Source organism: Schistocerca gregaria, chromosome 9 (assembly GCF_023897955.1).
Source record: "Schistocerca gregaria isolate iqSchGreg1 chromosome 9, iqSchGreg1.2, whole genome shotgun sequence".
Lineage (NCBI taxonomy): Eukaryota > Metazoa > Arthropoda > Insecta > Orthoptera > Acrididae > Schistocerca > Schistocerca gregaria.
Window position 1 is genome coordinate 93,608,701 of NC_064928.1, and position 26,498 is coordinate 93,635,198.

The following is a 26,498-nucleotide window of genomic DNA, read 5'->3' on the forward strand; positions in this document are numbered from 1 at the left end:
CCATATGCCAAGACTGGCAATGAACAACGACCAACTGAGAGTCGGCGTATATGTTGTGCCCTGGTACATAGTTCCAAATACCTGATGTATTCGAAAGAGCGCATGATCTCTCATGGAGTTAAAGAGTTTGAAACCTTTGCTACATTCAAATGGCTCAGCTGGAATAGCGAAGAGCCCCGGAACTGCTTTGTAAACGGAGGATCAGCAACTTCCGGATGCAACGTAGAGCGCTAACTAGATGCAGAGGTGAAAGCTGAGGGAGGTGAGGTAGAATCGCCAAGGACCTGGGGAGACAGGGATAAAACCAACACTAGTGATAACGTCATCCACTGGCGCAAAAACTACCCACAAGACTAATGAATACAAGTGTCTTATATGGCAAGACGATGGGTCACCTTAGAAACAAAATTCCAGCACACAGAAGATAAGTGAATTGTCACCTATTCACCTACTTGCCATTCCGCCTCCTATTCACTTATTTTCTTTGTGAGTCATCTGGATTTGTGTCACTGGTGTTCACTCACTAATGATCTTTCTGTATTGACTGACTGGCTGAGATAGCCTAAGGAAGACTTTACTTACGAAAGGTTCCATGGATTGAGTATATGGAGGATTTTCTTATGGTGTGACCACCCGATACGTACCTCATAGCTGAGATCGACAATGCCCAACCTGGTTATACAAGATTTTTGGGGCCGCGGCCAGATATTTTTATGCTGTCTCACGTATTAGGTGTCCTCCCTCCCCCCCTCCCCCCCCCCCCCCCCCCCCGTTAGCTGCGGGGTCAGCGCGACAGAATGTCAATCCTAAGGGCCCGAGTTCGATTCCCGGCTGCGTCGGAGAGTTTCTCCGCTCAGGGACTGGGTATTGTCCTAATCATCATCATTTCATCCCCATCGACGCGCATTTTGACAAAGTGGCGTCAAATAGAAAGACTTGCACCCGGCGAGCGGCCTACCCGACGGGAGGCTTTAGTCACACGACATTTTTATTTACGTACTAGGTATGTTCCCAATTGTCTGATGAACTCGTTCTGTCCCTGTGTTAGGTTGAGAATGAAGTGGACTATTTCTTAACATCTTTACTTCTAACAAATGACTCAACTCCTTCATTATGTCTTACACGAAGCTCGTCCCTTTGTGTGTAATTATTGTGTCCGACACTCAGAACTTCAAAATGTGCCTATTAACTAACACTTGTGCGACTTTGATTGCCTGCTGGTGCGGTATCAGCGCCATATCAATGCAACAAAAAAAAGATCCATTGTGGTCAGCTGGTGTTCAGTTTAATGACACACACTCTTCCATCCCAATCAAATTTAACGGTTGCATTGCTTGTGGCAACCTCAGCAATAGCACCTAGTTCTGGTTCCACATGCTGTTAACCTTCTAACAACCCTACCACGACAAAAATCAAAAATTAATTATGATTGTAGTGTTTCTCACGCTGCTAAATACTGCATTTTCGGGTCAGAATAAAGTTATATGAAGTGGCAGGTGTCATTAGAGCACAGTCAACAAAGTCATTTCTTGAAATAATGGATAAAATAGGCACTCATCTTTTCGTGTTCTCACGCTGGTCTCGTTGTGAACTCATGGCTCAATCGTCGAAAATCTAGGTAGTGATGATTCCAAGCTCGGACGCAGAAAGAGGCGTAGATGTTATTCTGCGATATTCAAAAGTTTTGTACATGTGTTTCATAAACCATTCTTGAATATTAAACTTTTGCAAGTTAGGACCACGTTGATGTAAGAAAGTAATCAGGACTCCGAATTTAAGTTACACTTTTTTTTATTACTTTTGTTGGAATGTCACGTAACTCGTTCCAAAACATCACTTCACAATATAAAACATACTTGAAAATATCTTCCTCACTGTTAAAGTTCACATTTCATAAACTGTCTACAATTTGAGTCTTTTTAACATTACAACCAAAGCTTGACTCTCTAATAACCGCTTACGCGCCCAAAAATCAGAGTTACAAGTACGTCAAAGATCATAGTGACAAAAGAAAGAATACACATAAGAATAATATCATTGTAATATATACATATCGATGTATCGAAGTACCTCTACATTAATGAAATCAAATCTGAATGTTGTCACAGAACTATGTTAACTATTTTACAGAAACACACTAGAATATTGCTGGTATCGAGAGGTTGTGGCGAGGTGCCGTAATGGTTACGTAATTCAAGTACCATTACAACTTTCTAAACAGTTTCTGATGTAATGATGCACATCGTTCATTCTTCCCTTCCACCAATACTTTTCCGCCACTCTTCGATTCGTCACCCTGCATCCCCATGGCCTGATAAGATGTGACGAGGATTCCGCACACTAGTTTTTGCTCCAACTCGGCTGGCACAGCCACCTTTGGTCATAATTTTGTTTCTCACACACCAAACCGTCACGCATGCTAAACTGATGCTGCTTGCTACACAAACACCGTCCGCACGGGCCTCGGAGGTACCTACCGGCCGCCGTGTCATCCTCAGATCATAGGCGTCACCGGATGTGGGGATGCGGGAGGGGAATGTGGTCAGCGCTGCGCACTCCCGGCCACTTCTCAGTCACGCAGCTCCTCCATTGGCCTCACAAGTGTGAGTCCACGCTGCTTGCCAACAACACTCGGCAGACCTGGACGGTGATCCATCCAAGTACTAGCCAAGCCCGACAGCGCTTAACTTCGGTGATTTCTCATCGGTGCTGTGCGCTGTTCACCACTCAGCGAGGTTCTGACCCAGTGCTCGTACTACTGCTGCACTGCTGCTCCACACATCTGCATTTCTACCCTTCTTTTCTATGAACATGACTGTAGTAAGAAAGACACCGCGAAGTACTGCATTAGCAGCTGGTATAGAGTATGGCGATATATCAGTTGCAAAAACGTGCATTTTAGGTGATTGCAGGATGAACGTAGCCGCTCTCAGCTGAAAACTGCACCGTGCAGCGGTGATGACCGTAGCACGTTATGCAGAAATGATTAGCATTTTAGTCATCTCGGTGTGAGCGTGGGATTTTTTATTATCTTGTTATTCTGCGCAACGGATTAATCTGACATGTTCCCATTACCCTGTGGCTCCTGCAAGATGCAATTTCCACCCCCACACTACTACGGAAGTCAGACAGACGCTCCTAACGTTCTACAGAGAAATGCCTGAAAAACTTTCATCAATAAATATCTTCAGGAGTCGTCCCCATGTAAGGAAACGACACAAAGATTCACAAAATTTCTTACGTAACTAGTGGGATACTTGGTTATTGGAGTAGTGCTAGTTAGTGTCAGAAAAACATGAAACTAACGAAAATTGTTATTTATTTTGCAAAAATTCTGAGAACGCACAATGGCACTTTTAGTTATGAATTCAACAAGTTATATCCTGGTTCTTTTCGGAATGTGAAGTTACCTCCCAAGGATAGGATTCGATAATGAAATTTCTGCAGAAAGGCTGAAAGCCACACCTACTCAACTTGAATAATTCTCCATTAGAATGTGCTAAGTACGGTCGAGGCTGTCGCGTGTGAAATGCAGTGAAGGGTACTGTTGTAGAGGAAATATGGGGCTCGCAAGAGCTGTAGTGCACAATAGCGTAAGCTGCGATGACTGCTGTCTGCGGCACTCACTGCTGACAAATAAGATAACTCTCGTTCTGTCTTGATTGATCTTCGCCAATCAAACTCTCCCTATGCCTTGATGAAGTCAAGGATTCCTATTCGCCCCTAGTCTAACTATTGGCATGGTACACCGGTCAGATAACCAGTCCACCACGATGCCACTCAAAAATTCGCTCGCAGGCGTTTAAGTATAACTCTGTCCGTTCACACAGCACAATAAGTGTATCGGTCAACACAGTGAACAACGCTTAATCGCAAGGAGTCAATACAGAGTCGCACATCGGTTCGCTCTCGACAGCGGTGCTCTCCCAGTGAAGTACTGACGACAGACTTGTTCCTCGCTCTTTGAGTACACGTACGAGCGCGCACGCTCTCGTCACGTGTTCTCACTCCAAGAGCAACCGCGGAACGACTCTTCTCCACGCCAGACGTGAAGGGGCATATCTTTTGTTTTCTTCCATTACTCCTTCAGCCCGAGGCGTCAGGAATAGCGTCTGCCAATCGGCATTACTCTTCTAAAATGGGAGAATGACGTTTCGTTTAAGGCGACCAGTCCAGAAGCTTATAGCTTTAGCGGTTAGCGTTTGCTGTCTCCCTGTGAAAATCTCTGAAACTACATGCTATGTGTAAAGAATGCGTAGGCTGATCAGTCTCACACAATGTAGCGGAATTTACTTTTAAGCCGAACACGGGGTCGTTCCTCCTTTCCCCCGGGCAAACGCTGTCCGCTCCACGGGAGGTTACTGGCCAACATAGACAGGCTGGATCGTCCTCCGAAGGGACCGGTGTCCCGTTCTGCGGTTTCTCTCCCGAACTAAAAGCAAGCCCCTGCGACTGTCGTGTCTTGAGTGTGTGTGTGTGTGTGTGTGTGTGTGTGTGTGTGTGTGTGTGTGTTTGTGTACGCCACCCTCGAGTATTTCAACCACGGTGCGCTTATTTGTTATTTGCATATCGTTAACGTGAATTCTTACAACATTGACTTTATCTTATCGAGTTTGGGCGTCTTGATGTGCGGAATGTGATTGTGAGGGCGGAATATGTAAGCAATGATGTCTTACATCGGTTCAGCTAGTGTCGTGTTACCAAGTGGGCACAGGGCTCACAATGGGTCCTGATAACTTGTTCCATGCGTGATGGCATCGACGCGTATAAAGTGTGAGTTGCGTCCTGTGGTTAGCCATCCATGCTGCAATCACCTGGTTCCAAGATTCTGTCGTGGTTGGCATTGGGTCAAGGCTCTGCACCTGCCATTTCACAATATCCCACATGGTTTAGACTGGCGACAGGCCTAGCGATCTGGTGGGTCAGGGCAAAAGGCCAACTTCCTGTGACAGCAAGAAGGCACGTGTTCGTGCAGCAACATTTAGGTGTGCATCGCCTTCCATAAAAATTGTATCTGAAGTGTTGCGCAGGAAGGGTATGGCTACGACTCGCAGGATGTCATTCACGTAGGTCACACTGGTCACAGTGCCCTGGACAGCTATCAACTGTGATTTGTGCTTGTATCCAATACCACCCCGCAACATACGGCCTTGAGTTGGCGCTATACAGGGTAAAACGTATTTAAACCGACAAACTCTGGGAGGTTGTAGGGGACATCAAAACATCAAAACAAATATTTTTCCCTAATGGAACTATTTCCAATGAGGATTATTTAAACCGGTGGAGGCTGTTTTAAGCTCTTCAGTTGTTAGAAGTCATATTAAGATATTTCGTTGTTAGAGGGCGTATTAGCTCTTCAGTTGTAGGCAACTGCTGTCCACCAGTGTAGTAGTGCATTGTCTCTGTTTACTAATGGAGCGATACATCCGGAGTGAGTACACTGATATGGTTGGTGCGTGCTACGTAGCGCACCACAGCGGACGAGCTGCACAATGGGTTGATCAACAGCAATATCCTAATCGGCCGTATGCCGCATCAAACAGCCTTTGGTGCTGTGTACCAACGTCTGCGTGATGCCGGGTCATTTAGCTGCAATTCTAGGAAGCATGTGGAGCGGGATCCTTCAATCAGCACTCGTGCAGTTGCAAGTAACATGAGGATGAGTCAGGCGAATGACAGTCGATGGAGAGCAATTGTTACGTCCATTTCACTTACATCGTGTCCACAACCTGGAACCAGTTCATTATCCACCAAGAGCACAGTTTTCGCAGTGATACCTGGAACAGTGTCAAATGCGTCCTACATTTCCATCTTCTGTGTTGTGTACCGATGAGGCAATGTTCGGGCGTGATGGAGTCTTCAACATGCACAATTCGCATGTTTGGAGTGAGGATAACCCACATGCCACAGTTACTAGCGCTCTTCAAGTGCGGTTCTTCGTTAAAGTGTGGGTCGGTGTTGTTGGGGAATGTTTAATTGGGCAGTATCTCATGCCTAGGCCATTACATGGCTGGCACTATTACAATTTTCTCGCCAGAGCATTGGCAGAATTGCTGGAAGACGGCCCGCCCCCTATAAGACAACGCATGTGGTTCCAACATGACGGGGCGCCGGCACATTTCAGTCGTCGTGTGCGTCGATTCCTGGACCGACGGTTCCCAGAAACGTGGATTGGCAGAGGTGGTCCTGTACCATGGCCTGCTCGAGCCCCGCATATGTCCTCTCTGGACTTTTGGAGAGATGCGCAACCTTGTTTACGCAACTCCCGTTGCATCAGAAGAGGATCTGGTTGCCCGGATAGTAGCAACAGCAGGAAAAATTCAGGATACTCCTGGGGTTTTTGCCCGTGTCAGACAGAACATGATCCGACGGTGTAAACTTCGTTTACGTGTCAATGGAGGCATTTTTGAAAATCTACTGTAATTGAAATTGGGTTGTGTTAATGTGTTGTCTCTGGGTCATAAAAAATGGAAAAGTGTTTGTTGGTTTAATTAATTTGACCGCCAGAGAAATCTTCATCTACTGGTTTAAACACTCCTCACAGGAAAAAATGACATTAGGGAAAAATATTTGTTTTGATGTCTCCTACAACCTCCCAGAGTTTGTCGGTTTAAATACTTTTGACCCTGTATGTCTGCGTGGATGCAGTGAGTGTGATGCCTGTCCCCCTGTCTGCGACGAACGAAAATGCAATCATTTTCAAACAAGCAGAACCTGGATTTGTCCGAAAACACTATTTGAAGCCATTCCTTTCCCAGGTGACGTCGTTCCATACGCCATCTCCATCTAGCATGTTCCTGCACATTCGTCAAAGATAGACGGAGAAGTCGACGACGCGCACGTAACCCATGCCGTAATAAAAGTCGACGGACTGTCACCCCTGACAGTGTAGCATGTGTTACACTGTTCCACAGTTGCACCAGCGGCGAGGAGGACTCAGTTCTGTCCTACGAAGCCATTCTGATAATGTGACGATCTCTTCGAGGGGGTGGGGGGGGGGGCAGAGTTGTGGGTGGTGTGACCTGATCCATCTCGTCGTGTTCTACGGCTCTCCATGAACCAGTCTGCACGCAGGCGTTGCACTGCCGAAACACTTCTTCCTAGACGATCATCAGTGTTCCGGATGTATACATCTCAGAGCTGCAGGCACAATATACCGGTAGGTGGTGTTGCGCCAAGATATCGATGTTGATCTTAAACCCGCACCTCGACATGGTTCAAATGCTAACCATTTCTGCAGAACATACTAGTTTACATGTCCTGTAAATATAAACGTCCTATCTCTAGTGTTTCAAGCTGTTCTGGTCTTTCTCAACATGACTGTACTCCTTACCACTCTTGCTAAAAGACTGGATATTGCCACTACACCGGTGTATCTCAGTACAGAGTCAGCTGTGATGAGTGAATTCTGATTGAGGAAGCTCTTGGTGTAGTCGAGGTAAGGTCCGAAGTGTGCCTTAGTGTTAACTTCTGCAGGAGAGTGAAAAGGGAGCGACAAACAAAGCTTCGTGACGGAAGGACGCAGGGAAGACCTTCAGGTGGTACACTTCTTGTAGCTGCGAGCTTCTGGCGACAGCAAAAGCGCTGTGGCGGTTGCTGGATATGCAGAGAGAAGCAACCTGGCATGCTTACATGGCTCCCAGACTGTTTCCTCGTGAACACCCGAATCGTATAGCTGGTGGCTCGGCAAGACAGCAACCTGTTGTGAACTGCTGTATGTTTGGTGCCTGCGATGAAGCCAACAGCCAGGGCCACGGCAACATCACTGAATTTTTCAGGAAATCCTTAATTCTTTCCTTGGTCCTGTGGTCTTTGTGAAGAAGAATGATGGCTCATAGTGTTTCTGCCTCGACTACCTTTGACAACAAAATCAAGAAAAAAGATGTCTACCTGTTGCCAAGAATTGATGAACCCCTATACTGCTTGAAAGGAGCAGAATATATCTCAACTCTGGACATGCAGATAGCCAACTAGTAAGTCGAGGTTGACGACGCTGTCCAGGGAAAGACTGGCATTATAGCATCTGTTGGCGTCCACAAATTCTGAGTTATGTCGTTTGGCTTGTGTAATCGTCCAGTCACTTTCGAGCGTTCCATGGCAACCTGCTTCGGCACTTCGACACTTTGCTATCTGGATGACATTGTTGATTTTTCAAAGACGCCCAAGTGACTTAAGAACAGTGCTGCATTGTGTTAGTACTGCAAGCCTCACCTGAATCTGAGAAAGTGCCTTTTCGTTGGCCAAGAAATAAAAATCTTGTGGCACCTAGTCCTGATCCAAAGAAAATGAGGCCAGTTACAGATTCTCCCACTGCTCGGTGCGTGTGTGATGTGAGATATTTTTCCAGAATGGGCTTGTACTATCAGCGGTTCATAAAGGTCTTCTGCACTGAGCATTTCCCTTGGAACAGCTACTCCAGGGAGACGAAGAATTTTCCTGCAACTAGATGCAAGAACGATCTTTCCATGTCCTTAAGGGGGCGCTAACAGTAATCTTGATCCTAGCGTTGTATGATGAGACAGCTGAAACAGAACTTTACACCAACTCTAGCCATTATGTAATAGGTGCAGTTCTAGAACAAATTCAACAAGGTGCTGAAAAGGTGATTCCTAAGTCGTGAACTAGGGATGCTGTACAATCGACAAAGAGTTCATTGCAGTTTTTTGGGTAATCAACAAATTAGGGCCGCATTTATTCGGCAAACTATTCACAGTTGTGAAGTACCATCATTCTATATGTTGGCTGACATCCTGAAGGATTGTCGGGCCTACTGACGAGATGGGAACTGAGGCTTCAAGAATACAACAGTGGTGTACTAAAGTGGCCGAAAAACCAAGGACACCGACTGAGAGCAAAGCAGCGTGGACAAGAACTCAGCCATTGCTACATTACTTCACATTTCTGCTGAGCAGAGGGGAGGTCCAGCATTGATGAAAACCATGGAAGCCTTGAAGGGGGAGGAACTAAGCAAAGAAGAATTTATGTTTTAGAATTTATGAAGATTGCACAAGAGGTGCTACAATCTGATGGCGTGAAAATGCTTCCTCTGAGCACTATGGGACTTAATATCTGAGGTCGTCCCCTAGAACTCAGAACTAATTAAACCTAACTAACCTAAGGACATCACATGTATCCATGCCCGAGGCAGGATTCGAACATGGGACCGTAGAGGTCGCGCGGTTCCAGATTGAAGCGCCTAGAACCGCACGCCCACACAGGCCGGCAACTGACTACCACTCAGAGACGAATGGCCTCACAGAAAGCTTTAGTAAGATGTTGGCAGAAATGCTCTCAATGTATGTTGATGTCAACACAGAGATTAGTATACGAGTTGCCTGTCGTGACATTCACATGGAAAATGGTGAAGCAAGACACTACAATCACACTATTTTTTCCGCTTCATGGTAGTGGGGTCGAGATGGCAATGGATACACTGATCTCTTTTCAACGGGATGATATTCGGACGACTACATGAAGTATCTTGTCACAAGGACCGAAGAGGCGAGACATGGCTCGTATAGGAACGCTGGACTCCAAGGGGAAGGACGCCAAGCACCGTCGTGTGGCACAGCCAGCGAGAAATAGTACGGACTTTTATGACTGTGCAGAAAGTGGGTCTAGTAGGAAATTTACAAATGCACGACTCTGAAGTGGATCGTGTTCTTTGTCACTTTTCACCGAGCGAGGTGGCGCAGTGGTTAGCACACTGGACTCCCATTCGGGAGGACGACGGTTCAATCCCGCGTCCGGCCATCATGATTTAGGTTTTCCGCGATTTCCCTAAATCGCTCCAGGCAGATGCCGGGATGGTTCCTTTGAAAGGGCACGGCCGAATTCCTTCCCCATTCTTCCCTAATCCAATAAGTCCGATGACCTCGCAGTTTGGACTCTTCCCCCAAACAACAAAAAACAGTTTGTCATTTTCCAGACGTCAGATACGAAGCCGAGGATTATAACACGTCATCAAGAAAACAAAAGCGCAGAGACGTTGCCTAAGTCCTCCGCATGAAGCAGGTCGACGAAGAGGATGTGGCAACACTGCCAGAAGGCGAGGACCGCCAGCGCTGCCCTACAGAGGCCCACCTACAAGATTTGGATCTAGGATGCTGTTGTCAGGTCCAGCGAGAGTTTCTGCACTAGCGAGTCGTTGTTTCCTCAGGAGATGGAGCACGGCCGCCAGCTGTCCTGCATGCAGTGTGGCGTAGCGGTTGACATCGCTGGCCGACCATCAGAAATTATTTGTTACGCGTTGTTCATCATTTCTTGAAGGTTCTCGAAATTTCTAATGTTTGTGATGTTTACCTATTCTGGAATATGCCGTGATTATACTCTAAAGAGCCAAAGAAACTGGTACACCTGCCTAACATCGTACAGGTCCCTGCGAGCACGCTGGAGTGCTTGCATGGGCTCGACTAATGTCTGGAGTAGTGCTGGAGGGAACACACACAGTGAATCCTTCTGGAGTGACCACAGATCCTTAAGAGTACGAGTGGGTGGAGATCTCTTCTCAACAGCGCCTTGCAAGGCATCCCATGTTCATATCTGGGGAGATTGGTGGGCAGCGGAAGTGTTTAAACTCTGAAGAGTGATCCTGGAGCCAATCTGTAGCAATTCTGGACGTGTAGCGTGTCGCATTGTCCAGCTCGAATTTCCGAAGTCCGTCGGAAGTACAATGGACATGATTTGATGCAGGTGATCATACAGGATGCTTACGTACGTGTCGCCTATCAGAGTCGTATCTAGACGTACCAGGGGCTCCATATCACTCCAGCTGCACACGCCCCACACCATTACAGAGCCTCCACCACCTTGATAGCTGCTGACATGCAGGTTCCATGGATTCATGAGGTTGTCTCCATTCCCATACAAGTCCATCCGCTCGATAGAATTTGTAACGAAACTCGTCCGAACAGGCAACAAGTTTCCAGTCATCAACAGTCGAATGTCGTTGTTTACGGGCATAGGCTAGGCGTACAGCTTTGTATCGCGCAGTCAGCAACGGTACATGGGTGGGCCTTCGGCTCCGAAATCCCATATCGATGATGGTTGGATGGTTGGCTCGCAGACACTTGGTGTTGGCCCAGCACTGAAATCTGCAACAATTTGCGGAAGGGTTGCACTTCTGTCACGTTGAAAGATTCTCTTCAGTCGACATTGGACCCGTTCTTGCAGGACCTTTTTCCAGCAGCAGCGACGTCGGAAATTTTATGTTTCATTCCTGATATTCACGGTACACTCGTGAAATTGTCGCAGGGAAAATCTCCATTTCATCCCTACCTCGGAGATGCCGTGTCCCATCGCTCGTGCCTCAACTATAGCACCACGTTCAAACTCAATGAAAGCTTGATAACCTGACATTGTAGCAGCATTATCAGAGCTAACAAAAGCGCCAGCCACTTATATATACGCGCTCGCGAAGGCACTGCTGGTTTCTGCCTGTTAACGTATCTCTGTATTTTAATTCTCGTACCTACACTACTGGCCATTAAAATTGCTACACCCAGAAGAAATGCAGATGATAAACGAGTTGCATTGGACAAATGTACACTCCTGGAAATTGAAATAAGAACACCGTGAATTCATTGTCCCAGGAAGGGGAAACTTTATTGACACATTCCTGGGGTCAGATACATCACATGATCACACTGACAGAACCACAGGCACATAGACACAGGCAACAGAGCATGCACAATGTCGGCACTAGTACAGTGTATATCCACCTTTCGCAGCAATGCAGGCTGTTATTCTCCCATGGAGACGATCGTAGAGATGCTGGATGTAGTCCTGTGGAACGGCTTGCCATGCCATTTCCACCTGGCGCCTCAGTTGGACCAGCGTTCGTGCTGGACGTGCAGACCGCGTGAGACGACGCTTCATCCAGTCCCAAACATGCTCAATGGGGGACAGATCCGGAGATATTGCTGGCCAGGGTAGTTGACTTACACCTTCTAGAGCACGTGGCACGGGATACATGAGGAAATGCATTGTCCTGTTGGAACAGCAAGTTCCCTTGCCGGTCTAGGAATGGTAGAACGATGGGTTAGATGACGGTTTGGATGTACCGTGCACTATTCAGTGTCCCCTCGACGATCACCAGAGGTGTACGGCCAGTGTAGGAGATCGCTCCCCACACCGTGATGCCGGGTGTTGGCCCTGTGTGCCTCGGTCGTATGCAGTCCTGATTGTGGCGCTCACCTGCACGGCGCCAAACACGCATACGACCATCATTGGCACCAAGGCAGAAGCGACTCTCATCGCTGAAGACGACACGTCTCCATTCGTCCCTCCATTCACGCCTGTCGCGACACCACTGGAGGCGGGCTGCACGATGTTGGGGCGTGAGCGGAAGACGGCCTAACGGTGTGCGGGACCGTAGCCCAGCTTCATGGAGACGGTTGCGAATGGTCCTCGCCGATACCCCAGGAGCAACAGTGTCCCTAATTTGCTGTGAAGTGGTGGTGCGTTCCCCTACGGCACTGCGTAGGATCCTACGGTCTTTGCGTGCATCCGTGCGTCGCTGCGGTCCGGTCCCAGGTCGACGGGCACGTGCACCTTCCGCCGACCACTGGCGGCAACATCCATGTACTGTGGAGACCTCACCCCCCACGTGTTGAGCAATTCGGCGGTACGTCCACCCGGCCTCCCGCATGCCCACTATACGCCCTCGCTCAAAGTCCGTCAGCTGCACATACGGTTCACGTCCACGCTGTCGCGGCATGCTACCAGTGTTAAAGACTGCGATGGAGCTCCGTATGCCACGGCAAAATGGCTGACACTGACGGTGGCGGTGCACAAATGCTGCGCAGCTAGCGCCATTCGACGGCCAACACCGCGTTTCCTGGTGTGTCCGCTGTGCCGTGCGTGTGATCATTGCTTGTACAGCCCTCTCGCAGTGTCCGGAGCAAGTATGGTGGGTCTGACACACCGGTGTCAATGTGTTCTTTTTTCCATTTCCAGGAGTGTATTATACTCGAACTGACATTACATTTTCACGCAGTTTGGGTGCATAGACTCTGAGAAATCAGTATCGAGAACAACCAACTCTGGCCGTAATAACGGCCTTGATACGCCTGGCATTGAGTCAAACAGAGCTTGGGTAGCGTGTAAAGGTACAGCTGTCCATGAAGCTTCAACACGATACCACAGTTAATCAAGAGTAGTGACTGGCGTATTGTGACGAGCCAGTTGCTCGGCCACCATTGACCAGACGTTTCCAATTGGGGAGAGATCTGGAGAATGTGCTGGCCAGGGCAGCAATCGAACATTTTCTGTATCCAGAAAGGCCCGTATAGGACCTGTAACATGCGATCGTGCATTATCCTGCTGAATGTCGGGTTTCGCAGGGATCGAATGAAGGGTAGAGCGACGGGTCGTAACACTTCTGAAATGTAACTTCCACTGTTCAAAGTGCCGTCAATGCGAACAAGAGGTGACCGAGACGTGTAACCGATGGCACCCCATACCATCACGCTGGGTGATACGCCAGTATGGCGATGACGAATACACGCTTCCAATGTCCGTTCACCGCGATGTCGCCAAACACGGATGCGACCACCATGATGCTGTAAAAAGAACCTGGATTCATCCGAAAAAATGACATTTTGCCATTCGTGCACCCAGATCCGTCGTCGAGTACACCATCGCAGGCGCTCCTGTCTGCGATGCAGCGTCAAGGGAAACCGCAGCCATGGTCTTCGAGCTGATAGTCCGTGCTGCCGCAAAGGTCGTCGAACTATTCGTGCAGATGGTTTTGTCTTGCAAACGTACTCATCTGTTGACTCAGGGATAGAGACGTGGCTATACGATCCGTTATAGCCATGCGGATAAGATGCCTATCATCTCGACTGCTAGTGATACGAGGCCGTTAGAATCCAGTACGGCGTTCCGTATTACCCTCCTGAACCCCCCTGATTCCAATTCTGCTAACAGTCATTGGATGTCGAGCAACGCGAGTAACAATGTAGCGATACGATAAACCGCAATCGCGATAGGCTACAATCCGACCTTTATCCAAGTCGGAAACGTGATGGTACGCATTTCTCCTCCTTACGCGAGGCATCACAACAACGTTTCACCAGGCAACGCCGGTCAACTGCTGTTAGTGTATGAGAAATCGGTTGGAAACTTCCCTCATGTATTCATGTGTCGGTGTCTCTCTACGGTCTACGATTGCTCCAGTACTAAACTGGTGGTCGCTTGATGCCTCAGAATGTGTCCTACCAACCGATCCCTTCTTCTAGTCAGGTTGTTCCACCAATCTCTTCCCAACTCTATTCAGTAACTTCTCATTACTTATGTGATCTACCCATCTGATCTTCGGCATTCTTTTGTAGCGGCACACTTAAAAAGCTTCTATTATTTTCTTGTCTTAACTGTTTATCGTCCATGTTTCACTTCCATACATGGCTACACTCCATTCAGATACCTTCTTTGAAAAGACTATTCTATGTTAACAAACTTCTCTTCTTGAGAAATGCTTTTGTTGCCATTGCCAGTCTACTTTTACATCCACTCTACATCGACCATCATCAGTTGCCGGACGTGGTGGCCGAGCGGTTCTAGGCGCTCGGTCCGGAACCGCGCGACTGCTACGGTCGCAGGTTCGAATTGTCCTCGGATACGGATGTGTGTGATGTCCTTAGGTTAGTTAGGGTTAAGTAGTTCTAAGTTCTAGGGGACTTATGACCTCAGATGTTGTCCCATAGTGCTCAGAGCCATTTGAACCAGTTTTACGTTCCACTATCCTCGTTTTGGTTTTATTGATGCTCATCTTATATCCTCCTTTCAGGACGCTATCTATTCCGTTCAACTGATTTCCCAAATTCTTTGCTGCCTCTGACGGAATTACCATGACATCGGCACACCTCAAAGTTCTTATTTTTTCTCCTTGAACTTTTTGTTCAACATTTTTCTTTGGTTTCCTTTAGCGCTTACCAATGCACGAATGTGGATACAGTTTGTATGAAATTGCGGGATTTGTTGGTCTTTCGCGGCTGGCTGTTCAACGTGTGTAGAAGCAGTGACGTAATACTCATGGTCACGAAACACGATCTCAGAATTGCGGTCGCAGAAAGATACAGACCGAGAATGGCCGGAGACGCGTTTAACGACTTCAGAATCAAAATCGAGTTGATGCAAGCAGTGACTGAAGGTCCATCCCAGCATGCTAGTTAGAGAACATTTCGACGGGAACTGCATGTAATCAACATTTGGAGTCTGTCGCACAAAGAACGACAACACAAAGTTCAGCGGGCTGAAAAAATGTGTCATTGGTTTTCTGAACACTTCCCTACCTTTTTCCATTTCGATTGGCCCGCCAAAATCACCTGACTTGAATCTCAGAGAAAGTCTATGGGACATTTGTTGGAATGACGGATCAGACACCGACATCATCATCCCCATAATTTGGTGAAATTGCTCGATCAGATACTGCAGTGAGTGACTTAACGTGTGTGCGACGTATCTGCACAATATTGTAGTGTCACTTCCTAACGGAATCCAGGCGGTTAACAAATCCAGGGGCGGAATTATATAGGTTTAAACGATGCTTATGATTTCCCTAGGGGCCACAAATTTTTTCGTCTGGTAAGCTTATACAGCTGGACAGTATTTTTAAAATTTCTGGAGACTAGAAATTTGTAGGAATCAGACGATCGTGTGAAACCGAGCTCGCCCTATTCGTCCACGGGACTCAGAGGGCCATAGACACGGGTTCCCAGGTAGATGCCGTGTTTCTTGACTTCGGCAAGGCGTTCGATACAGTTCCCCACAGTCGTTTAATGAACAAAGAGCATATGGACTATCAGACCAATTGTGTGATTGGATTGAAGAGTTCCTAGATAACAGAACGCAGCATGTCATTCTCAATGGAATGAAGTCTTCCGAAGTAAGAGTGATATCAGGTGTGCCGCAGGGCAGGGTCGTAGGACCGTTGCTATTCGCAATATACATGGTTCAAATGGCTCTGAGCACTATGGGACTTAACATCTGTGGTCATCAGTCCCCTAGGACTTAGAACTACTTAACCCTAACTAACCTAAGGACGTCACACACATCCGTATCCGAGGCACAATTCGAACCTGCGACCGTAGCAGTCGCGCGGTTCTGGACTTAGCGCCTAGAACCGCGAGACCACCGCGGCCGGCTCGCAATATACACAAATGACCTTGTGGATGACATCGGAAGTTCACTGAGGCTTTTTGTGAATGTTGTATATCGAGAGGTTGTACCAATCGAAAATTGTACTGAAATGCAGGAGGATCTGCAAAGAATTGACGCATGGTGCAGGGAATGGCAATTGAATTTCAATGTAGACAAGTGTAATGTTCTGCGAGTACATAGAAAGAAAGATCCTTTACCATTTAGCTACAATATAGCAGGTCAGCAACTGGAAGCAGTTAATTCCATAAATTATCTGGGAGTACGCATTAGGAGTGATTTAAAATGGAATGATCATATAAAGTTGATCGTCGGTAAAGCAGATGCCAGACTGGGATTCATTGGAAGAATCGTAAGGCAATGCCATCCGAAAACATAGGAAGTTGGTTACAGTACACTTGTTCGCCCATCTCTCGAATACTGCTCACCAGTGTGGGATCCGTTCCACATAGGATTGATAGAAGAGATAGAAGGGATCCAACGGAGAGCAGCGCGCTTCGTTACAGGATCATTTAGTAATCGCGGAAGCGTTACGGAGATGATAGATAAACTCCAGTGGAAGACTCTGCAGAAGAGAGTCTCACTAGCTCGGTACGGGCTTTTGTTGAAGTTTCGAGAACATACCTTCACCGAGGAGTCAAGCAGTATATCGGTCCCTCCTACGTATATCTCGCGAAGAGACCATGAGGATAAAAGAAGAGAGATTAAGAGCCCACACAGAGGCATACCGACAATCTTTGTTTCCACGAACAATACGAGACAGGAATAGAAGGGAGAACCGATAGAGGTACTCAAAGTACCCTCCGCCACACACTGTCGCGTGGCTTGCGGAGTATGGATGTAGATGTAGATGTAAAAGAATTCTAAATGTCGTGTGTCGAGGACCCCCCAGGGAGGGGGAGGAGGGATAGACCTCATCGCCCGCTGCTAGGCTTTTGTGATACCCCTTCGGCGACTTGCGCGTCGATGAAGATTACCAAGACGACAGAAACAGCCAGTCACTGAGCGGAGGAAATCTCCAATCAGATTGGGGTTCATAAAATGAAACGACAGTTTCAGTTACAACTGGAATTTTAGAATTCTTTTAAGTGTTCTAAAAATATTGTCCAGCTCTGTGGTTACTAACGACATCAGAATGTGTGCTTTCGGCTACGCAGAGCCAGAACACGCAAACTATGAATTAACATGATTCGAGCCAATAATTCTGCACTCTAAGCATCTCAGTCACTTAAGACAGCCAACCATACAATAGCTGCATGGTGTATTTCACCTTATGAAAGCAAAATCTGAGATTGCTCGTTTTCCAATGAAGCTACAGAACGGTTAATGAAAAACTAAATATCAGTCATTAGAAAAATAGCCGTGGCCCATGAAGTAAAAATTTCTGATTCTTAGCCAGGAAGGGCTAAGTGTTTTGCTACTTACCAGGTATCACATACTTCCCACGAGCATCAATTATTCTCGTACCGCCAGGAACGGTCAGATTGCTGCCAACTTGCCTGCGGAAAACAAACTTTGAACTTCGATGGAGACTTCTTGACAGTATTAAGATAATGCACTTCAGATTGACGAAACTCACTTTATTACTCCACCTTCAATGTAAACATCTCCATCTATCACAGAATCGACATTGACAATCTTCCCATGTTTGATAAGTATCCTGTTCTGGGAACTCTGCAAAGAAAGAGAAAGAGTGCAATTAACTTTATTATCAGTCTAACAAACCACTTCCTGACAACTTGAAAATGGACTTTCTTGATACATATGAATTACATGCCGCAGTTCACGTTGGATCGCGGAGATTCTGTAGCTAATGCCTCACTAACAAGGTATCTCAGCGGATGAAAAGGTTAACAATTACATGGTTCTGTAATACACATACAGTGAAGAGCCAAAGTAACTGGCATGAAGTTGTGCTGGAGGGAATTGATACCGTGAATCTTGCAGGGCTGTCCATAAATACGCAAGACTATGAGGGGGTGGATATCATTTCGGAACAGCACGTTGCAAGGTATCCCAAATTTGCTCAATAATGTTCATGTCTGGGGAATATGGTGGCCAGCGGAAGTGTTCAAACTCAGAAGAGTGTTCCTGGAGCCAGTTTGTAGCAATCTGGACTTGTGGGGTGTCGCATTGTTCTGTTACAACTGCACAAGTCCGTTGGAATGCACAATTGACGTGAATGGATGCAGGTGACAGGATGCTTAGGTACATCTTGAAACATCCCCTTAGAAAAAATTATGTATTACTGTGCTGATAAACCTCTTACATTATTTGATTTTCAAACAGCTGAGCAGAACTGAACGTACTCAGACATTTGGCTCTTTACCTGTTCTCATCAATACTAAACTGACACACAACATTTTTAGCGCAACGCAATCTGACCTTCAAAAATCCCTACAAAAGAATGGCCCTGACTAACAATAACCTCTACCTTTCCCAAATCACTTACCTCACAAAAATCTTGGTCACTCGAACTACTGCAATACAGCGAGCGCCACTACTGCCAGCTAAATAAAAGATTCAAACTACTGAAGGCACTAACTACTGATAGGCATAGTCAGCAAATGAAAGATTTTGATAGAGAACAAACAATGAATTTACCTTAATAATGTTGCAAAGTCATCATATATATATATATATATATATATATATATATATATATATATAATCAGTTCATGATATCCAATATTACAAATTTACTCTTTCTGATGGACACACATCCAGATCGTCCGCCCTCAAAAATCCGCCATCTCTCTCCCCACATCTACCACTGCTGGCGGCTCACCTCCTACTGCGCAACGCTACGCGCTGTTCACATCCAAAAGCCAAACACTACAATAGCGAATTCCAACAATGCTAACCAGCCACAGACTGCACACAGCACAGTCAGTGATTTTCATACAGAGCGCTACGTGGAATTACCAACATGAAAACCTAAACAGCCTACTTGCAGTGTCATATGTCAGAGTCGTATCTAGGTGTATCAGGGGTCCCATATTACTCGAACTGCACATACCTACACCATTACAGAGCCTTCACCAGCTTGACCAGTCAATTGCAGACATGCAGAATCCATGGATTCATGAGTCTGTCTCCGTAAATATAAACGTCCATCCACTCGATACAATTTGAAACGAGACTCGTCCGACAAGCCAACACGTTTCCAGTCATCAACAGTCCAATGTCGGTGCTGACGGACCCAAGCGCCTCGTGCATTTGTCAAGGGTAGACGGGTAGGCCTTCGCCTCCGGATGAGGATATCGATGATGTTTCGCTGAATGGTTGGCCCGCTCACACTTGTTGACATCCGAGGACTGAAATCTGCGCGGGCCGATGTGGCCGAGCGGTTCTAGGCGCTTCAGGCTTGACCCGTGCGACCGCTACGGTCGCAGGTTCGAATCCTGCCTCGGGCATGGATGTGTGTGATGTCCTTAGGTTAGTTAGGTTTAAGTAGTTCTAAGTTATAGGGGACTGACGATCTCCGATGTTGTCCCATAGTGTTCAGAGCCATTTGAACCATTTCGAACTGAAATCTGCCATATTTGCGGTAGGGCTGCGCTTCTGTCACGCTGAAAGATTCTCTTCAGCTGTCTGTCCCGTTATTGCAGGATATTTTTCCGGCCGCAGCAATGTCTGAGATTTGATGTTTTACCTGATTCCTGATATTGACGGGGACACTCGTGAAACGGTCGTACGGGGAAATCCCCCCCTTCATCGCTACCTCGGAGATGCTGTGCCCCATCGCTCGCGAGCCGACTACAACACCACTCACTTAAAGCTTGGTAACTTGCCATCGTAGCAGCAGTAACCGCACTAACAACTGAGCCAGACACTTCTTGTCCTGTATAGGCGTTGCCGAACACGGCACCGTATTCTGCTTGTTTACATATCTCTGAATTTGATTGCGGATGCTATACCAGTTTCGTTGGCGCTTCAGTGTGCATCATCTTGCTGTTTTGCACTAGCCTCTCGCATGAAAATAACACATATTGCTAAAGCACACACACAGTATAAATACTTCAAGCACTCAATGCCACAGCACAAAGGAGACTAATACAAGGGGTGGACAAAAACATGGTACTGCCACAGTGACTTTTCAGCAGACTAGAAATCTACTCTGTAGGAATCAGCATGGGTTTCAAAAAGACGGTCGTGTAAAACCCAGCTCGCGCTATTCGTCCACGAGACTCAGAGGGCCATAGACACGGGTTCACAGGTAGACGCCGTGTTTCTTGACTTTCGCAAGGCGTTCCTTACAGTTCCCCACAGTCGTTTAATGAACAAAGCAAGAGCATATAGACTGTCAGACCAATTGTGTGATTGGATTAAAGAGTTTCTAGATAACAGAACGCAGCATGCCATTCTCAATGGAGAGAAGTCTTCCGAAGTGATTTCAGGTGTGCCGCAGTGGAGTGTCGTAGGACCGTTGCTATTCACAATATACATAAATGACCTTGTGGATGACATCGGAAGTTCACTGAGGCTTTTTGCGGATGATGCTGTGGTGTATCGAGAGGTTGTAACAATGGAAAAATGTACTGAAATGCACGAGGATCTGCAGCGAATTGACGCATGGAGCAAGGAATGGCAATTGAATCTCAATGTAGACAAGTGTAATGTGCTGCGAATACATAGAAAGAAAGATCCCTTATCATTTAGCTACAATATAATAGGTCAGCAACTGGAAGCAGTTAATTCCATAAATTACCTGGGAGTAGGCATTAGGAGTGATTTAAAATGGAATGATCGTATAAAGTTGATCGTCGGTAAAGCAGATGCCAGACTGAGCTGCATTGGAAGAATCCTAAGGAAATGCAATCCGAAAACAGTACGCTTGTTCGCCCGCTGCTTGAATACTGCTCAGCAGTGTAGGATCCGTACCAGATAGGGAGCAGCGCGCTTCGTTACAGCATCATTTAGTAATCGCGAAAGCGTGACGGAGATGATAGATAAACTCCAGTGGAAGACTCTGCAGGAGAGACGCTCAGTAGCTCGGTACGGGCTTTTGTTGAAGTTTCGAGAACATACCTTCACCGAAGAGTCAAGCAGTATATTGCTCCCTCCTACGTATATCTTGCGACGAGACCATGAGGATAAAATCAGATGGATTAGAGCTCACACAGAGGCATACCGACAATCCTTGTTTCCACGAACAATACGAGACTGGAATACCGGGAGAACCGATAGAGGTACTCAAGGTACCCTCCACCACACATCGTCAGGTGGCTTTCGCAGTATGGATGTAGATGTAGAATAGGGTGCCAAAAATTGTTGGCGTTCAAAACAGCTTTCAGTCGTCTCCGAAGGGGTGGATACAGTTGCTGCATGATTTTAAAGGGAAAATTTATAATATTCTTTCTGGAATATAGTGGCAAATTCTGCTAACGATGATCGATGTAGATAGCGATCACTTATCTATCTCCCGTGTGGACCACAAAGTCTCAGTAATACTGAGTGGCCAGCGGAGACGGGCCAGTGCTTCCTGGTGCTCACAAAGCCAGTCCTGGACTATGCGAGCTGCGTGAACAAAGTATGACGTCACAACTGAAGAAGAAACAACGTGTCGTAGCATAGACGGGATGAACCAAAATGGTCGAAAAATTCTCGTCAGTAATGCGACCTAGCAGAATAACCATGGTACCTACGGAATACCATGAGATGACTGTCCAAACCATCACCTACATCTACATCTACGTTTATACTCCGCAAGCCACCCAACGGTGCGTGGCGGAGGGCACTTTACATGCCACTGTCATTACCTCCCTATCCGGTTCCAGTCGCGTATGGTTCGCGGGAAGAACGGCTGCCGGAAAGTTCGAATCTCTCTAATTTTACATTCGTGGTCTCCGTGGGAGGTATAAGTAGGGGGAAGCAATATATTCGATACCTCATCCAGAAACGCACCCTCTCGAAACCTGGACAGCAAGCTACATCGCGATGAAGAGCGCCTCTCTTGCAGAGTCTGCCACTTGAGTTTGCTAAACATCTCCGTAACGCTATCACGCTTACCAAATAACCCTGTGACGAAACGCGCCGCTCTTCTTTGCATCTTCTGGTACGGATCCCACACTGATGAGCAATACTCGAGTATAGGTGGAACGAGTGTTTTGTAAGCCACCTCCTTTGTTGATGGACTACATTTTCTAAGGACTCTCCCAATGAATCTCAACCTGGTGCCCGCCTTACCAACAATTAATTTTATATGATCATTCCACTTCAAATCGTTCCGCATGCATACTCCCAGATATTTTACAGAATTAACTGCTACCAGTGTTTGTTCCGCTACCATATAACCATACAATAAAGGATCCTTCTTTCTACGTATTCGCGATACGTTTTCGGATTGCATTACCTTAGGATTCTTCCATTGTTACAACCTGTCGATATACCACAGCATCATCCGCAAAAAGCCTCAGTGAACTTCCAATGTCATCCACAAGGTCATTTATGTATATTGTGAACAGCAACGGTCCTACGGGACTCCCCTGCGGCACACATGAGATCATTCTTACTTCGGAAGACTTCTCTCAATTGAGAATGAAACGCTGCGTTCTGTTATCTAGGAACTCTTCAATTCAATCACACAATTGGTCTGATAGTCCTTATGCTCTTACTTTGTTCTTTAAATGACTGTGGGGAACTGTACCGAACGTCAAGAAACACGGCATGTACCTGTGAACCTGTGTCTATGGCCCTCTGAGTCTCGTGGACGAATAGTGCGAGCTGGGTTTCACACGATCGTCTTTTTCGAAACCCATGCTGAATCCTACAGAGTAGATTTCTAGTCTCCAGAAAAGTCATTATACTCGAACGTAATACGTGTTCCAAAATTCTACAAGTGATCGACTTTAGAGATGTAGGTCTGTAGTTCTGCACATCTGTTCGACGTCCCTTCTTGAAAACGGGGATGACCTGTCCCCTTGTCCAAACCTTTAGAACGCTACGCTCTTCTAGAGACATGCGGTACACCGCTGCAAGAAGGGGGGCAAGTTCCTTCACGTACTCTATGTAAAATCGAACTGGTCTCCCATCAGATCCAGCGGCCTTTTCTCTTTTGAGCGATTTGAATTGTTTCTCTATCCCTCTGTCGTCTATTTCGATATCTACCATCTTGTCATCTGTTCGACAATCTAGAGAAGGAACTACAGTGCAGTCTTCCTTTGTGAAAGATCTTTCAAAAAAAAACACATTAAGTATTTCGGCCTTTAGTCTGTGATCCTCTGTTTCAGTACCACTTTGGTCTCAGAGTTTCTGGAGATTTTATTTTGATCCACCTACTGCTTTGACATAAGACCAAAATTTCTTAGGATTTTTTGCCAAGTCAGTACATAGAACTTTACTTTCGAATTCATTGAACGCCTCTCGCATAGCCCTCCTCACACTAAATTTCGCTTCACGTAATTTTTGGTTGTCTACAAGGTCTTGGCTATGTTTATGTTTGCTGTGAAGTTCCTTTTGCTTCCGCAGCAGTCTTCTAACTCGGTTGTTGTACCACGGCGGCTCTTTTGCATCTCTTATGATCTTGCTTGGCACATACTCATCTAACACATATTGTACGATGGTATTGAACTTTGTCCACTGATCCTCAACGCTATCTGTACTTGTGAAAAAAAGTTGTATTGAGCCTTTAGGTACTCTGAAAACTGCTAAGGCCATCAATCCCTAAGCTTACACACTACATAACCTACATTAACGTAAGGACAAACACACACACCCATGCCCGAGGGATGAATCGAAACACCGCCGGGACCAGCCGCACAGTCCATGAGTGCAGCGCCTGAGACCGCTCGTCACTTTTGCAGCTGCTCTTATTTTTCGTCACAGTCCTCTTGAATGACCGTCTGTCAGGATCACTCAACACATACTTTCGCTCGCGCTGTCACTTAGCTGGTGATATTCTTCCACTTTTTTTTTCTATGCGGCACAAATCTTGCATACGGTGCTTCTTGAAACACTAACCACTTAGGATTCCTTGGTTAGGGAATCAATCACCGTACGGGCACCAACAATTTACCCACTTTGGAATTGGCTCCGTCGTAACGTACACGCGACTACACAGCACACTGTGTTGTGACTACGGCTGACTTTTACAACGTATCGAGGATATCACACAGGTGGCCTTCGTGGTCAAATACAACAGCACAACCTGAAGGCTTGGCTACTACTTGCATTTATTTTCAAGCGTACTTTCCTCTCATTGTTACCACATTTTTATCGGAGGCCTGTATACTGACGCTGCATATTATGTATTTTTGTGGGTTCAATTGCGTTACAGCACATACGGCACTGAGCCATCCCTATTTTTTGAAAATAAACATGGATTATTGTTCTTAGTGAAGTGATAACAGAAACAGGTTTCTTACCTCCATTATGAAGTGCAGGACGTTCAGAACCCGATCACAGTAAAACCCGATATGTGCCCAAATTGACACAGAAGCGTCTTATTTAAATGTTCTCAAGTGCATGAATTCCCCCCCCCCCCACCCCCTCCCTCTGATGCCCAGGGGCGGAGCTACAGCAGCCCAATCGAACGAATAAGAGACATAATTAGCGGAAAGTTCACATCTGTACACGAGGGCAAAAAAATACTACTTTCTTATTTCATTATCAGCATTTAAAAGTAGATGAGCAAAAAATGCCTGGTCAGACTGGGGTTATCTCCATGCGGTAATGCTATCGCACCCTCTGTAGCGAAACGAACTACTTCGATAACCTTTCTAGAGTAAATACCAGTGCTTCAACGAGCCATATCTGGCGCTGAAGGCGCTGCAGTCCGGAACCGCGGGGCTGCTACGGTCGCAGGTTCGAATCCTTACTCGGGCATGGGTGTGTGTGCTGTCCTTAGGTTAGTTAGGTTTAAGTAGTTCTAAGTTCTAGGGGACTTATGACCTAAGATGTAGAGTCCCATAGTGCTCAGAGCCATTTGAACCATTTTTTTTGGCGCTAAAGGACCGAACTGAAACAAGCGCTGAAAAAGTGGTGGCGACAATGAAATTGCCGTATTCATCGTATCTTTGCCGAGATGACATTCAGAAATCAATAGACTATTTTCTCGGAGAAATGGTACAATGATCAAACTGTTAGAAAATCTTTAGGCCGGATTTAACTGCCTCTAAACTGGAAATATAGGGTGGCGCAGGGAAACGGAAAAATTTCGAAATAACGTCATATCCATGAATAGATTCATAAAACTAGTAATTTATTAACGAAAGTGAATGTATTCAGTATGCCGCTATTCAGGATGTCTTTGCAATCAAAATGTGCAAAAGTGTCTCTTTACTTTTTAAAGATGACATCGGAAAGATGTGCTCCCATTTGGCGGTCACACTCTAACAGCCTGATAAACTCTGGAATGCGCGGTGTAGCAAATCTTGGGGAATGGCAGTGATTTCGTTTTCAATGTTCTCCTTCAGTTCATGGATTGTTGCAGGACGTGTACGGTACACCTTGCCTTTAAGATATCCCCACAGGAAGAAGTCGCATACACTAAGATCAGGGGATCTCGCAGGCCATGCAATGTCACCGTTACGTGAAATAATGCGTCTCCCAAACAATTGACGAACTGCTGCCATCGATTGTCGAGCAGTGTGTGACGTGGCTCCGTCCTGCTGAAACCACATGTTTTCGACGTTAAGCTCGTACAGTCCCGGTGTAAAGAATGTTTGAAGCATTTCAACATATCGAACGCATGTTACTGTCACTGCGCTACCATCCTCACGTTCAAAAAAATAAGGGCCGATAACACCATGACATGACACAGCACACCATATTGTGACCTTGGCGCTATGTAGTGGTGCTGGTGAAACTCACAAGGATTGTCCTGTGCCCAATAACGAAAGTCCTGTTTGTTCACGAATACGTTCAGGTGGAAATGGGCTTCTTCTGATATCCATAAGTTACCAAGGAAATTCGCGTCCTCGTTGATTTTAGCCAATATCTGACTACTAAACTCCATACGTGACGCTTGGTCTCGTTCATGTAAGTGTTGCACAGTCTGCAACTCGTAGGGATGGAAGTCTAATTCGTGCAGTATTCTTTGTAAGCTTCGTCGCTGAATCCCTAGCGAAGATGCATGCTGTCGAACGGAGCGGTGAGGACTTCTCTACATCTACATTCACACTCCGCAAGCCACCCAACAGCGTGCGGCGGAGGGCACTTTACGTACCACTGTCATTACCTCCCTTTTCTGTTCCAGTCGCGTATGGTTCGCGGGAAGAACGACTACCGGAAAGCCTCCGTGCGCGCTCGAATCTCTCTAATTTTACATTCGTGATCTCCTCGGGAAGTATAAGTAGGGGCAAGCAGTATATTCGATACCTCATCCAGAAACGCACCCT

At 46.4% G+C, this 26,498-nt stretch overlaps 1 protein-coding gene across 1 annotated transcript in view; it reads right to left on the reverse strand.

Moving 5' to 3' along the window:
• Nucleotides 1-24,630, reverse strand: part of LOC126292317 (dihydropyrimidinase) — a 94,337-nt gene extending 69,707 nt beyond the window's left edge. Inside the window, exons 1-3 of the mRNA XM_049986254.1 lie at nucleotides 24,525-24,630; nucleotides 17,738-17,832; nucleotides 17,584-17,657 (exon numbers count right to left, since the gene is read on the reverse strand). Coding sequence (XP_049842211.1) covers nucleotides 17,584-17,657; nucleotides 17,738-17,832; nucleotides 24,525-24,530 — 175 coding nt within the window. The 5' untranslated portion in view covers nucleotides 24,531-24,630. The remainder of the gene's footprint in view (nucleotides 1-17,583; nucleotides 17,658-17,737; nucleotides 17,833-24,524) is intronic.
• Between the last annotated feature and the right edge of the window lie 1,868 nt (nucleotides 24,631-26,498).